Source organism: Parambassis ranga, chromosome 6, assembly GCF_900634625.1.
Source record: "Parambassis ranga chromosome 6, fParRan2.1, whole genome shotgun sequence".
NCBI classification, from domain to species: domain Eukaryota; kingdom Metazoa; phylum Chordata; class Actinopteri; family Ambassidae; genus Parambassis; species Parambassis ranga.
Genome location: NC_041027.1, coordinates 8,430,966 through 8,447,259, shown reverse-complemented (window position 1 = coordinate 8,447,259; position 16,294 = coordinate 8,430,966). Strand labels below are relative to the sequence as shown.

General features: G+C 42.9%; 1 protein-coding gene across 1 annotated transcript; it reads right to left on the bottom strand.

Moving 5' to 3' along the window:
* Positions 1-305: 305 nt before the first annotated feature.
* On the bottom strand, positions 306-16,244 carry polr3b (polymerase (RNA) III (DNA directed) polypeptide B). The gene is made up of 28 exons (XM_028408464.1): positions 16,079-16,244; positions 15,747-15,779; positions 15,408-15,464; positions 15,263-15,327; positions 15,106-15,181; positions 14,823-14,923; positions 14,561-14,652; positions 14,359-14,476; positions 13,984-14,092; positions 13,237-13,359; positions 11,023-11,139; positions 10,807-10,941; positions 9,531-9,692; positions 9,014-9,214; positions 8,688-8,850; positions 7,803-7,956; positions 7,585-7,659; positions 7,300-7,398; positions 7,100-7,227; positions 5,942-6,151; positions 5,680-5,838; positions 5,197-5,314; positions 4,908-5,050; positions 2,823-2,926; positions 1,621-1,787; positions 1,180-1,293; positions 914-1,087; positions 306-817 (listed from the first exon to the last, which is right to left on the bottom strand). The coding sequence occupies exons 1-28, from the start codon at positions 16,148-16,150 to the stop codon at positions 688-690; spliced, it is 3,399 nt and encodes a 1,132-aa protein (XP_028264265.1). The 5' UTR covers positions 16,151-16,244; the 3' UTR covers positions 306-687.
* Positions 16,245-16,294: the final 50 nt, after the last annotated feature.

The following is a 16,294-nucleotide window of genomic DNA, read 5'->3' as shown; positions in this document are numbered from 1 at the left end:
CATTATTTTCATTACAACACAGTAACTTTACAGGTACTGTTAAACATTAAATGTTGGATTTGTGGGTTGTACATAATAATAATAATAATAATTGAAACCTTTATTAGTCCCACAATGGGGAAATTGCTCAAGGCAGCCCAGCAAAGAGCGCCATACACCAGTGAGTACACTGGAGGCTATGCAGGTAAAGTGTCTTGCCCCACACAACAGTGACTAGGGAGGAGTTGGGATCGAACCACCAACCTTCCGGTTACGGGACAACCCTGCTATACCGCTGCGCCACTGCTGCGCCATATCATATCATAAGTCAGTGTACTAGGGCCTCAAATATTAATCTTTTGATTCACTGTGAAAATGCTAGATGAAAACAGCACATCGAGGCCAGTTGAAGTTTCAGGTCTCAAAAATATTGGTTTTCTTTTCAAAACTGTGGAAACAAATGTGAGAACACACTGTAGCTGAAATGTTTTTGTGTTTATTATGTACACATACAAAAAGAAAATATCAACATAAATAACAAACAGGAAATAAACCTCACTGTGTTTCTGTGATCATTCACTTCCGTTTTTTTTCCCCTCAGAGCTCATATATCTCTTGAAAATGAAATGTTTCTCAGATTTTTAACGTATATCTCTGACTCTAAAGCGTTCACTCACACAGACTTGTGTGTGTCTGTCCCTGTGCTGCTCACTCGTTGTAGCGTGACAGTTTAAGTCGAGGCACGATATTCATGGACTGCATCTCCTGGAACAGCAGCTTGCAGGCGTACGGGATACGCAGGGAGGAAACGTGGCAAGAGGATTTGCAGTAGTGACACCTGAGTGGTGAGAGGAGGCAAAAGAAGGTTATCAGAAACAATGAAATCATTTGATGATTTAAAGTTCATTATTTTTAATGGCCCAACAACACTTACCACCCTGAATATCCCAGCAGACCACACAGTCCACACACGTCCACCTCGAAGGCGTCACTGGAGATCATGAGACGTTCCAGCAGCAGCATGCTCGCTCCATAGCCTATCAGACAGTCTCGTTCCATCTCACCTAGACGCAGACCTCCGTCTCTGGAGCGACCTTCTGTAGGCTGCCTGTTCACAGTGAAGGTCGATTCAGATTATATAAAGGGAATAAACACAGCTCGTATTGCTGTTTGAGACAAAAACACTGTCAGACTTCTCACCTGGTGAGAACGGCTCTGGGGCCTCGGGCTCTGGCGTGCATCTTGTCAAGAACCATGTGCTTCAGTTTCTGATAGTACACCGGTCCAAAGTAGATGTACGCCTCAAGGGGTTCTCTGGGGAAAACAGTTTGGACACATAAGACTATCAAGCAAAATGACGGATGACTGAACAGGTCAGGTGTCCTCACATTCTCATAAGACATCTTACATCCTGTGTTTGTTGTTTTAAAAAAAGCCAAAAAGACAATTGTGGTGACATTTGTAGTTCTAGATGTCACAGGTTCCTCACATGACCAAAATCTTCACTGTGGAAACTTTTGTACTATTAAAGAGGTCAACTACAACCACATCTACAACATGCAGGATAATTTTTTTTAGCACAAAAAATGAAAGCTGTTAAGAGCATAAATGGATGAATGTCTGGCTAAAATGTTGTATTACCCAGTGATTCCTGAGGTGACGTAGTCTTTGCCCTGATAGTTGTATCCATATCGGATGAGATCCTCACACACGTCCTTCACCTTACTGCCTCCGAAGGCCGTACCATAGTGGAACCGTCCGTCCAGGACTCCCGCCTTCCCGGCCAGCAGCTCGATCAGCTTTCCCACCTGATGAAGTCCAGAAACAGAACAGCAGCTCTGCTCATAACACAAATCTTTAGTGATTTACACACCGCTCTCCCGGCAACAACTGTTAACATTGTGGGTGAGATTAGATTAAACATGTATGCCACAGGGTCGGGATAGCAGTCTAAGGATGACTGATTTCAACAATTCCACTGAGGTCACACTCAGAGGACCCCCTGACCCCGTCACATAAAAGGAAACACCTACTCTCATATCACTCTTAGGCCACAGAAACATCCTCCCGAGCCAAACATTTCTGAGTCTTTTCCACGGCAACCGCTGCTAGCAAACACACTGGCACCGACAACTTCAGCTGTAAAGATCCTTCAGGTTTTTATGGCTTTTTACTGAGCCAAGTCTCATGTCATTCACATTCAGCACCATCCTACAGTTCAGATGTACTGGGCATGTTTGATAAAACTTTCACACACAACTGCTACAGCCAGCGGCTTCGCTGGCAGCCGTCTCCGCAGCAACAAATATCTGTTTGTGAACAGTAAGATTGCTGCTTAACAGCGTCAATAGACGTGTGCTCTGGAAGCCAATGATAACCCGGAGAGAAGAGGAGCGGGGATAATGAGGGTTTTGTCCCAGAAGAGCCGACACAAACTTATGAAGAGCGTCAGTCAACACAGCAGCTGAGGTGATTCAGACAGAGATCACAGCCAAAAATCACAAACTGGCGACAGGACTCGGAATTCAAAACAAAAGAAAATGTAACCTCTGTGATAAACGTCACAAGCAAAATAAAAGCTGAAATTATTAGTCGATTCATTAACAGCAAAAAATGAATGTTTGTAAGCTTTTGATAATCAACTGGATTTTCAGACAAAAACACACACACAGTAAAACAGATTCTCCTTTTCTTTGAGAAAACAAACCTGACTGCAGCCTTATTCTGAATGTGTCAGCCTGTTTGAGAGGAACTTTTATATTTTTTTTTTGAAAATTGAATGATTTATTGAGACAATAATCTGTAGATGACAGCCTGCAGTGTGGGCCTGCAGTGTGTTGTACCGTCATTCTGGAAGGATATCCATGAGGGTTCATGATGATGTCTGGACAGATGCCAGTGTCGCAGAACGGCATGTCCTCCTGAGGGACGATGAGACCACAAACACCTGAAATACAGACACAGAAGAAAAAAAAATCTAAGTGATGTCAAAGTGCAGAGCTGGCAGTAAACTCCACTTTTGGTAACTAAAATGCAATGTGTGTAAATTTCTAAAAAATGCAGATAATTACTCACTTTAATTAATAATTAATTACTTTGGGCTCAGAATTTGCCTTTGTCATATTTTGCAGACAAAAATATTTAATGTTAAAAATAATAAAAGTGTAAGCAAACACCAACCATATCTTAAGGATTGGTCCTCTAACCTATCTAAGCAATGAGGGCTAAAACACCAACAATCTTCTAGTAAAACAGTTTTGTTGTCTGTGTTTGTGCTCGGAGGCTCTGTGTGGACCTCTGGCAGAGCAGGACATTTTCACACTCATGTGGACAGACAGGGTCCTCTTTTGACTCACATGATGTGGGGGACAAGCCCCCTGGTAGCCAGGAGTTTAAGTGTGAGTGCAAATGTTTGCCGAGGGGCCGAAGCACTCTTCCCTGGCCAGGGTAAACAGATTGTAGGCCCATTTGCAAATGAAAAAAGTGAAGAAGTGAAGAGAAGGAGAGCAGGAAGTGAGGAAAGGTGCTTAGCTGGACAGGGGACCAGGATTACACACCCATGACTTTCAGTTCAACTCCGAGGAAGTAGAGGGATCAACTGGAGAGGAGAAAATGAACCAGTGCACGTGGGAAAAATTCACTATTAGGCGACCAGTCCGCGACACGGCAGACTGCTGATGCCTTACAGGATGTTGCAACAGGATGTTGACTGGGAACAAGTGCAGAGATTTACTGGAAAGTCATCCAACAGCAGGAAGAGGATGAAAAGAAAAGAGGAAAGGCGAGAGAAAGGCAGGGCCAGTGGAAAGTAAAAAGAAAGAAAAGCCAGAAAGAAACAGGTTTGAATATCAGGGTGAAAGAGAAGGAAAGAAGTGGAACATGGTGGAGAAGTCAGACAGAAAGAACCAGAGAGAGAGAGAGAGAGAGAGGGAGAGAGAGACACTAGTCCCAGCAGCAGACATCCTCAGTGTTGTTTGTTTTGTGTGAAAGTGAATGATAAAAGAGGCATGAAATCAGCAGAGAAAGGCAAGACAACAGCAAGGGTCCAGAGCCCTCCATCACAGCTCATACAGCTCCACAGAGGCAGCTCGCACAATGGGCCCCTACTACTGACAACACCCCCACCTCCACAGCTGTGTGTGTGTGTGTGTGTGACCGGTAAATAATTAACTTATTCTGCTCTGCTGACCAGGACTTATGAGAGTAGTCATGAGTAGTAGGGAAACTTATCACTGCAGCCAAATTCACTTCTAATTAAATAATTTAGGCCTCAGTTAAAATATAAAATATAAACATCAGTAAAGCAACAAAAAATAGTTTAAGAGAGCTTCTCTCTCCTTTAAAGAACCTGTGGGCACCTTAAAGTAAGTTCAAAAAGCAGTGATTAAAACCTGCAGCCACTGCACATCTGGGCGTTTCCACACAGATCTCCTCCAGCTAACCCCACGGCGACCCCTCTCTCTTCGTCACTATCTGAGACAGAGGACATTGTCCCATCCTGAGCTGACCGCCCAGTGCCCACCGCGTTAATGAAGAGAGTAAATTATGCATGGCGCCAGTTAGCTTTTTGATTAAAACATCATACAAGCCCTCTATAGGGGAGGTGCTGCAAAACAATAGAGGTTGTAAACACTTTTTCCCCAGTAGCAGCAGAATACTGCTGGGGTGTAATAAATTTGCATAGTCTGGCACAGGACAAAGAGCCAATTAATTGAAAAGAGCCCTTGAAAGATGAGAACGGGGGGCAGTGACGGAGCAACAGCCACCAGGACTTGACTCAACAAATGCTCCTGCACTGAGACATCCAACGATTTTTGTTCATTCATTTACAAACATTTGCTACAGATTCAGCTTCACAGCCGTGAATATCAGTGCGTGATGGTCGCAGCTTTGAGCTGTGTGCGGTGTGAGCGCGCTGAGGTTGGCACCTTTCTGTCCATGTCGACTGCTGAATTTGTCGCCTATTTCTGGTCTCCTGGTCTGCCTGAGGAGGATCTTGATGAGGAAAGCATCCTCAGCGTTGGACGAGATCATGACCTTTTCAATGTACGAGTCTGTGGAACCCTTATAGCTGAAAACAAGAAGAACACAACCAACATGGCTGTAAGTGCTGCATCTTATTTCTCTATTCTACACACAGAAACTGAACAGAGGCAGTTTAAAGACTCTGAGGTCACAGTGATGATGCTGTGGTGGGTGTGTGTGTGTTAGACTCACCTGATGGGCACATCTCTGTACTGGGGCTGGCCTGGCTGGGTACTGCCCTCCAGTGGTGTCTGGGTGACAGTCGGCATAGATTTGTTCACCAACACCTGCTTGTTCTCCACCCGCTCACCTGAGCCACACATCAGAAAGTGTGAGTGCGAACCAGCCCATACACTGAGCTCTTTACTTTTTTAGACCTTAAGTCTGGAGCCCTATCCTCAGTTACATATTTGGGGCATTCATGTCACCAAATCATTCATAGTAATGAAGGTTTTGGGTTCAGCAGATATCAGTTTCTCCTTTCACCTTTCAAAACTCTGAATTCATGTTTACCATGGTGTTTTAACATCTACACCTTCCATGTTTATATAAAGTAACTGCAGCTCATTATGTAACACAGTAAAACCAGAATCCTGAATCAAACTTCAAACTGCAATGCTTTTAATTGGAGCCGCAAAGCATGCTGGTCCCTGTTCCAGTCCTGCTGACACTCACCGGGGGAGCAGATACCGTCAGCATCCAGGATGCTGTGCCTCCAGATAGGTTTCCGTGTGGTGGCATCCAGCATGGGACCCATCACCTTGTCGAAGGTCTGATTAGTGTAACGCCGCAGTGTGCACTTTGCATTTTTATAGACAAGGCAGCGGCCAAATCCTGGAGGGAAACATATTCAGCGTCAGACACCCAAAGGTCCAATTTGATAAACTATTGAGGATTTCTTCTCTGATGACTGCATTTTAAGACCGGCAGGTCTGACCTCTGTCAAGGGAGGCTTTGTTGAGGATCAGAGCGTCCTCAATGTCGTAGCCGCTGTAGCTCATCACAGCCACTGTGGCGTTCTGACCAGCTGGGAGCTTCTCAAAGTCAATCAGCTCAATGGTTTTTGTTTTGACCATTGGACGCTGTGGATATGCCAACAAGTACATCAGAGTGTCGATCCGGTTCCTCTGATTGTAGCCAATAGTTCCTGGAGAGATGGGACAAAAAGAGAGTATTTTAGAAAACTTCATTTTTCATGTACGTGTGTAACAATATTTACAGTGTTGCATTGTACACATATTTTTTAGGTGTAGTTAAACTGGTTGTAGGTGTTAAATCCTCTGGTCTGGTTAGCACTGTGGAGGAACGGCTGAGTTATAGCAAGTAGCCTGGCCTCCCTGGAAGCCTTGACATTTGTCAGATGCTATTACTCCACAATCAGGCTACAAGCACAGAGCCTGTGATAATAGGCCCAGGCCACACAACCAGATTTGCACATGTATAGGGCCATCCACACAAAACAGACAAGGCAGAGGATATTGGGCCAAATATAGTTCCAGTCTGTGTTTTTGTAAAAGGGGGAGAGGGGAGGAAGGGATGGACGGAGGTAAAGCAGGGGGTGGTGGGTTGGGGGGGTGACCGCGGCGCTTACGAATATTAGCCGGGCCGTTTGGGGAAGTTTTGGTTACCAAGGAGCTACGGGTGCACACTCTGTGGTCTTTTGCAGCTGAGCACACTGACCCCCTGAGCACAGCCAGAGCAGACACAATGAATTGCTAATGACACTCTGGGTGACTGGCAGGGAAAGGGCCTCCGCACACACAGCACAATAGAGAACCTACGCAAGCGCCCCATGTTTGATGTCCATGCGAATACACACCCTGACAGACACACACATAAGACAAACACACAATCACACATACAAATGTATTGAGACAAGAAGCCGAGCAGGAGCAGAGTTTCAGGCTGCTTGTATCTCTGCTGTTTGTTATTCTAATGTCCTTTTGTTCGAATTTAACTTGTGCAAATAACACTTTAAACTCTGAACCAGCACATTTTGGATGCTTAAGAACAGTTTTCATGCAGGATTAAATGACTGTAAGTGTTGTAGTGTGTGTGAGCACACATACGTGTACTGTAATCTGTTCAGTCTTACCCATGGCTTGCTTGCCCATAGCACACTGGTATGTGTTCCTGGGCGACTGGTTGTGGTGGGGGTAGGGAATGAGGCCAGCACACACTCCAAGCAGTGTGAAAGGCTCGATCTCCAAGTGTGTTGTGTCTCTAGAAAAAAAAAAAAAGGTTGTCAACCAGCAACATTTTTTTTCTTTTTTTAATGTCAGCTGTGCCACTCACTTGGTAATCATGTGTTCATAAAGGGCGACCTGACAGTCATTCTCCTCGTTGACGTCCAGATACTCCACCAGGCCTTCATGCAGGAAATCCTCAAAGGTTCTGAATTTAAAAAAGTTTCAGGAAAGATTGCTGGCTGGACTTACAAAGACAAAAATAGCAATGTCCATTTTCAAGTGGTAAAAATATTTTATTTTATTTTTATCTTGTGTCTTACATGTAAAAAAAAAATAAAAATCTACTGTATCGTGCAGTTGTTCTAAGTGATTATCACAACTTCATTCCCACCTGTAGCCCTGAGACAGATCTTCAATGTGTTTGTTTTTCACCATCGGCAGTCCTTTCTTCACAATAATGTACGGCCTGCACAGAAAAACACAGAACCAAACCTGAACAATTTTACATTTAAGTCAAAGGTGCCTTGATGTATTGGACAACATCCTCCGTGTGTTACATATTATACAAATTTACTTTGACTTTTGTTTTTGTCTTTCTAGTTTTCCCACCTGCAGAGTCGTCCTCCGTCAGATGAGATGTAGACGCAGCGGTCGGTGAGGTTGGTGGAGATGGACACAAACTCATTGATGAAACCTGCTCTGCGCATCAGTCTGAAAGTATTGACCAGCTTATAATGGTCTCTAATCACACCAAGAATGTTTCCTGTGGGAGTAATGCAGACAGACAGGTGCGTTTGTGGTTTCCTCCTACATCTCTCACAGGTGTAACATGCCTTCAAATTTTTTGCATAATCACTCAAACAGCTGCACATGCATGTAACAAGACCTCATGTGAACATATCAATCACTGCTTTTTATTTAGCCTCATGATACATTTTTCGTTTAAGTCTCACAGTTAATTTCTGAATTTTAACTTATTAACTTCCACAAAGCGAATCGGGACATTCTGATACACAGCAGTGTTTTCTAAACCTCGACGACTGCAGAAAGCTGAGCTAAAACTGCCTGCAGGGGTTTGTTCATATCAGGTCTGACAGACAAATGACTGGAGAACAGAGGAGACACTGTGCTCTGCCTCTGTGTGAGGGCACATGTGCACTGAACACACTCTGAAGGGCTTTGACACCTGCTGCTACCAACTAATTAAATGGTATGGCAGCTAATATAATTTGACAGTTATCAGAGGTGGGACAAACATATACAGTAATTAAGGGGCCAAGTTTTCACTCAAGAATAATACCTACTGCTGCCATGAAATTAATGCCTTATCAGCCTCCCTGCAAAACGCAAAATTGCCTTCTGTAAACTAAACAGAATATTTTCTCTTCATGTTCACAAGCAATGTATTTAAGGAAGGATTAGACTTCCTTTTCATGTGATCTGAGGCAGCAGCATCCGTGTGTGTATGTGTTTACTGCAGCAGAGGAGATTTACCATTGAGGAAGACGAGGAAGACGCTTGGGTAGGAGAGCTCCTCTCCACACAGTAGGTTAACGTCCTCTACGCCGAGGTTGAAGGCAAGTTTGATGATGGGACCATCCTCCATGTCAGTGGTGATGTGTGTCATCAGAGCCAAGTTCTTCACCAGACCACAGGCCTGTGAATCCACAAATTTAACCCCGTATTACCCACGATGAAATGCACAAGAACAAAGAAAAAATTTAATGGACATGCATCAGCTGCACAACAGCTAAATTTCTAGTCGTGCACTTTGTGTGACCTTCAGACCAGGTCAGGTGTGGCTGCTGCACTTCACTCACCTCTCCCTCAGGGGTGTCGGATGGACAGAGCATGCCCCACTGCGATGGCTGCAGGGAGCGTGGCCCGCTGACCTTCCTGGTCTTCTCAAACTGGGAGGAGATTCTGGTCATCATGCCCAGAGCTGAAATATAGGAGAGACGAGACAGGACCTGGGTGACGCCCTGGCGGTCCATCTTGAATCTCTTCAGAGACCAGTTACCCTGTCGACAGCAAGGGGACAAAATATGACATCTGTATTCACTGTTCTTTCACCTAATTCATTAATTATCATATCATAAAAATTTTTTTTTTATTCTTCAAAATTACCACACCTAATAACATGATACTACTGTACCAGCACAGAGCTGTAACTAAGAACTGCTGCGGTGCATTTCAAAGAGCGGACTAATTGAATTCAGATTTGATGAAATCTTTATACTTCATATATAGTATGTCCAAAATAGGTTATTTAGTCAGGTTCATTGCAAACGTCTTTGTCGATACAGAATACTTCTGCGTCCTCAGAGGTCGACTCACCGTGGATATGGCATTGACCATGCCATTGGTGATCTGATCCTGCCGCATGTGCTTGACCACATCAAACTGAGCTGCTCTTTGCTTCGGGATAATCTGATCAGCAATTTTCTTCAGTTCAGAGTTAAACTTCTTGAATAGATCTTCAAACAGCAGAGACAGGAGCTAGAAAACACACACACATCAGCGAGAACTTTTTCAATGTTATTATTGAGCTGTCAAGTCTTCAAACTGGATGTTATTGTGTCTTCACACAGTCTGGCTCTCAGGTCTCCTGGCATGCTGCTGTTCATCTGTTCATGTCTCTAATCAGCACTGAGCTGCGTTTACTGTCAGATTTAATAACCAGGTGTACCAGCTTACAAATAAGCCTGACCTGGCCTCTGTCCCAGGTCCCTGTCCTCCCCTGCCTACAGGCCTACAGGAGGCAACCTCTCTCACAGCCCCCCGCCCTCCCTGAGCATTAGCATACATCAAAACAAACAGGCAGCGCTGCTTGAAATTAATAAAGAAATTAAGCTTCCGTTGCGCAGCCAGGCCAATTAGTTGAATGTCAGGGAACCATAATTGGAGAGTGAGGAGATTGCTGGCGTTGTTAGTGTGTAAGCCCCCTATTGAAAGAACGTTCTGAGCACTCCCCCCCACCACATCTCCTGCTCCTTATACAGAGCAGGTTGGGGGGGAAATTAAAGGCCTTAAGACAGCAGTAATTACATTATCAGAGCCGGGCCGGCGGATTAGCTCAATCGCTCCAGTCAAGGCAGCGTTTCTATTGTCACGGTGCTGAAAAATCCCCATGCTTCCACAGCCTCGGGATTTTGGTGCTACCGCATATCTCTCTCCTGACAAAGCCCGGCTGAAATGCAGGGAGGGGAGGTGGGAGGGGAGGTGACAACAAAACAGGAGAAAACAAAGCTGAGGGAAAATAATGAGAGTCTTATTAAATGAAGGTGGCAGGAACAAAGATGCAGGTGAGAGATCGGGGCCCGAGCTGCCACCGTCAGCCGGTGAGGCACTATGATCCATTCACACTGAAGTGTGTGAGCACAACTGGTGTATTTCTACAGACGTATTATTACCAAGAATCAAGATGTTTTGTTTTCTGGTGGGTTAAGTAAAGGCAGTAAACACCTTTAAGCTGAACCAGATCAATAGGAACTCTGCTCATTAACGGTTTGCTGCTGATCACAAGGAGGCTGGTGTTTTTGTAATAAAAACTGAATGGAAGATTAAACATTTCAGAAGCAGCCAATGCATCCACAGGTGTGTAGGGCTTTACCTGTCCAGCCAATTCAAGTCGTTTGTTGCCATAGTAATCTCTGTCGTCCACCTTGTTGTCCCCCTGAGCCAGAATCACTCTTCGAACCATCACAGCCAAGTAAATACACTTGGCCCGAAAGTTAAACTCTTTGACCTGCAGAAAAAATCCACGATCATATTTTTTTCTGTGGAGTAAACTTATAGGTTATAACAACCGTATTGTGTGTAAACATACGGGAACATGTGTGAGAATAAGGGATGCCAGCAGCTCTCTGGCTTCCTCCATCTTGGTCTTCTTGGGGCCGCCCCACATGCGCTGTCTCCGCACTTTATTCCCAAGATACCTCAGAGCCTGAAACACAGAGCAGCAGATACAGCCGAGGTCAGATATGATCCTCTGAATCATTTCAAAAACTGACCTGATTTTATACCCACATTTAAAGACCTGATTTTATACCCACATTTAAAGACTTTAATATACTTTAATTATAAGTAGTTTAACAACATTCAAACCCTGAAATCAGGGCAACATTTGGGTATAAAGAGCATAAAAAGAACATTTGCTACATTTCTACACCTACAAGTGGAATCATGTTTCAAACCTTTCAAGTTGGATTAGGGACAAAGACTATTCTCTTTATGTCTTAGTTCTTCAGTTCTTGCTGAAAAACTAAGACATCCCACCACAGGCTAGTTTGACTGAAACCTAAATGATCAATAATCAATGCTACAGGCACATTTGTTGAAACTGTGTTTCCATTCTGGTCACCAGTAAAAAGGCATCCATCACCTTCTGCATTTACACAATGAGACTGATGTTGAATGAAGCAGATGCATCAGGCTTGTGGTAGGTCAAGTGAACCTTAAAGGGCATAACGCACGCATCACCATGTGTGTGCTCACACACACACACACACACACCTGAAACAGTGTTCAGCTAGACCCCTCTATACAGCTATAGGAAGGTCAAAGGTTAATGAGGATGAAGACTTTGCGCAGGACCACCCAGTCTGCCAACCACAGTGCAAAAATATAAATATGTCCACATAAACACTAAAGGACAGCTGCGCGAAAATATACCTAAATAAATGATAGACTCATTCACAGAAAAATATACATCACAGAAATAATAAAAAAAACACCTGTTTTCAGATTATGGTGTCTAAATGATCCTGAAATTTGCTTCAGGCCGATTACTTATCATAATCTGATAACAATGTTTCTTAAGCCTTATCTTCCTTTAATTATATAGATTTAGGCCTCATTGTGCACAATACAATGAGCCAATGAATACCATGAAAAGACATCATGGAGGCTGGCAGACAGAGGAACACGAGAGCTGCGGTGACTGGTTGCTAGGAAGCAAATATGGCCTCATCAATGCATCAGTGGTTCCTCTAACAACATAATCTTTATGAAAAACAAATTGGCCGATTGCATTCATCTGTAGATGTCAAAGAAAACACGTGGGCCTCCTGAATAACACATGAAGAGTGTTACTTAACTGGCTGGTAAGACAAAACCTTAGTCATCTGATCACAGAGCAACAAAGGAAATACCTTCTGACAACAGACAGCACCCGCTTCCTTCTGTGTTTCAACAATAACATCCTCTGAGGACAAATATAACGGGTGACATTAGTGCTGGCTGATAATTTAATGAATTCACTGCTGTTGTTTATAGACTTCTAGCTGCAAATCTCTGTCCAGTAATTACTATGAACAACTACTTTTACAAAACGTAGTCTCATGTAATGCTTACATAAAGATTATAAAATCTGTAAACCACTGTAGCCTAAATATGGCAGATAGCTTAGCTCAGCCTAAACAATGTAAACAAAATCGTACTAAAGTCTCCAGTTTGCTTAAACCAACAGACAAAAACAACAAGATGTGGTTCTATCAGGGTGTGTTACATCCTGAGTGTTGCTGTCACCACAAGGTTGCCCAGTGACCAGCTGACTCCAATTAGTGAGCTTAATAGACAACAGTATTGCAAGTGGATGTGTTTTTTTGATGGCTTGATAGAGAGAGGCTAACATTTTATAGCTTTAGTGCTAAGCTAACCAGCTGCAGCATCTTCACACTGACCGTTTTCAACTATGGCAAGAAAGTTCATGAGTGCAGGGCCAAACTCGCTGAACTGTTTCTGTTGACAGTATATGGATTAAGTTCTAACAAACGTTGATCACACATTTCACATAAACCAAAAAATGAGACATTTAGTTTTTATTTTCTCAAACTTTAAAAGCCCCCTCCTCGTTTATATACATACTTTAGATAATAGCATTTGTATTAAGACTAAGACAGTGAACACTTACAAACAAAAGTGTGTTTACAGTGATGATTACTGCTGTAATGTTGACATTATCACATTTTCATTTTTAGAGCATGTATTCAAATCAGCGTTGGGTTTTGTGTGTTAAGATTTGTGCACATTTCTTCGGTACCTGAGTCTGTGTGAAGATCTGGGCTTTCTGGCACTCTTCCAGGCTCGGGGCAAAGCTGGCCATAACGTGCTCCTCTGTACCGATCATCTGCACTATCTCCTGGTCACTCTCTACACCCATACCCTGCATGGACAACATGGATACTCATGTGATCTGAGGAAACTTCACAAGATGGTGTAATGTCTGCATTAAAGTGTAATTTAAAAGATAATTTTCAGCCTGTGTAACACATTTGACAGCTGGTAAGAAGAAGAGCTGAGCCAAGCAGACATAAGGAATCAAAACGTGTTTACAGTGAGGGAGAGGTGAACTGGGAGTCATAAGGTTGTCTGACATTTGCTTATGGAAATGTGGAGCTGTGGGAACTGGTCTGTATGTCCCACAATGGATCTGAGGTTGACTTTGCAGGCACCGTCAAACACAGGGAGAGACCCGGGATATAAAAGTGCACAGCAAACAAGAGTGAGCGTGTCAAACTGAGGATAATGACAAGTTCATGATACCAGATGTCCTAATGACATTTTCATTGCAAGCAAAGGGCAAAACATCAATTTCAATCTGACTCATTAACATGAACTAAGCCTCCTACAACAGGCAGGAGGCATTAAAACACAAACTTTAACATATAACATTTGAATAAAATACAAGTCTAGTCCCAGACTGCACAATATGCAATTACAAAAAAAATCCTGAAGCTGTGTTGTAGCACCATCTGGTGGACACGCTTGTTCACAGCTTGTCTCATACCTTGAATATAATGGCGATGGGAGCATCTTCTGACAGTGTGTTATGTCTCAGGTAGAATCGGCCCTGTTTGACAATCATATTAGTTCTGCTCTTCTTCTCGTGAGTGGAGCTGAAATAAAAAGGATAAAAAGAGAAGAAAAGAAACGGGCACATTTTAGGGGAGGATCAGTGAAACCTTTAAAAGTTAAAATTGCCTTTCCTGCTATTGAAACAAGACACAAGAAGCTCAGATTATGAGGGTGAGTAAAAAAAAACAGACAAGTGGGGGGAAAGTGAGGAGACCTGCTCAAACCTGACCTGTCATTGTGCAGTTAGCCCTAGTTAATGGTGTGCATGATCCACTCTGTGAGAACAGTGGAAATGTTGATACAGTACCTGGTGACTGAGGCTCCCACTGCACCCTTCCTGTCCTGCTCCACAATGATTCGATTCTTAGACAGCTGTTCTTGGATAAGGATGACTTTCTCCTGACCTTTGACGATGAAATACCCACCTATGATAAAAATAAAAAATACAATTACACTCATAAAAACATGTGTTTGATCAATTTTAAGGCAGCTGCAGTATGAGGACAGACCTGGGTCTAGCGGACATTCATTGAGTTTTGAAAACTCCATGGGAGTCTTTCCTGTGAGAACACAGTTAGAGCTTCGCAGCATGATTGGCATCCTGACAAGAGCAGAGGTGTTAATAATATCACCAACATGCAGGCACAACTGTTACCAAACGTCATTCTGTGTTTCATAAAGAACTGTATTGTTACAAGTGAACTGTTATGAAATCTGGAGAATACTTAGAAACCTTCACAAGAAACAACACTGGAGAGCTGAAAGAGTTACCTTCCAATGGGCAGCGCATTGCGAATGATTCTCTGACTGCCACGAGTGTACTCTATGTCCACTGTGATGGGCGCTGAGTAGGTCATATCTCTGAGACGACACTGTAGAAATAAAGGATGAGTAACATCATCTGTAAAGCTGTTTTCTGTCTTTTGACTGCCTGTTGACTGTCAGGATATTTAATTTACAATAAAATAAAACAGAGAAAATTCTCACAAGCTGGAACAATGTTTTGTTGTTTCCTAATTGATTTTCAGACTGCACCTGCTTTGACAGAGCTCACCTCATGAGGAGACACTGGTCTGCTTACGTTGAAGCTTTCTTCAACATCTGGCATGCCAACATAGATGTTGAGGTATCTGCAAAGAAAACACATTTAGATTTGCTCTTCATGTGTAAACAGTGTTAATCTGTAGGAGACACAGTGAGTGTGAACTCACTTCAGGTACCACATTGGATCAGCATCGCTGGTGATTTTCTCATTTGCTTTCATAATTTTTTTAATCTGAAAAACACAGCAATTTGCAATTTTATCAAAATGCAACTGAGCCGTGTACAAACTGCACATGTGCGGTCACATTTTACCTCCACATTGATGAAATAGTTGAATGAGTCGATGTGTTGCTTTACCAAACCTTTCACCTACAAAACACAGAACATATGAACTGTCAGCCAAAACATTTCAGAACACACACATTTCCTACATGTTATTGACTATATTGACAAGAATAACAAAAAGTTAATTGACAAATTAACTGATAAGTAAAATAACTGCAAGAATTCAATGAACAAAAATGCCATATGGCAGTATTTATATTTATGTCATTAATGTGATGTTTAATACCAGGCAGTGAATGCAGTTACATTTATAGTTATATAATATATGAAATTACTAAAAGCTTGGAAGCTAAGTGTTTTTGTTACCTTCAGGAAAGCCGGTAGCAATTTCCATTTTTCCTGTAAAAAACATTAAAACCACACGTCAGTTTGTTGTTAAAATCAGTGACACTTTACACGTTTTCTTTTGCAGGTGTCGTTTAAATAGTTAAAATAGTTCGTTCTGAGCATAGTCCTAAGCAAGTGAATACATATATTTGAATATTTTCTGTCATGACAGCACTCAAACTTCACAGAATGAGTTTCAAATTGAGGTCATAGGAACCTGTACTGTAAATCGTCGCGCTAATAGCCACCATGCTAGCTTCTTTTCTGCTCTCGTGGTGCGAAACTTTCAGTCCTCATTTCTTCAAACTCACCTCTACAGTGCTGACAGGAGCCGCCAGCTCCTGAGGCGTCATGTCACAAAAGGTTCCTCCGAGGACCTCCATGCTTAACCCGACTGTGGAGCAGTAAACACATAAAACTCGATAATGCTGTCAGTGTTTTTGTGCAGAGTCGGAAGTGCCTGCAGCACGCGTTTCTCCTGTGTGCTCCACAATAAAATGTCCGTGCGGGGAAACATGTGGAGCGTT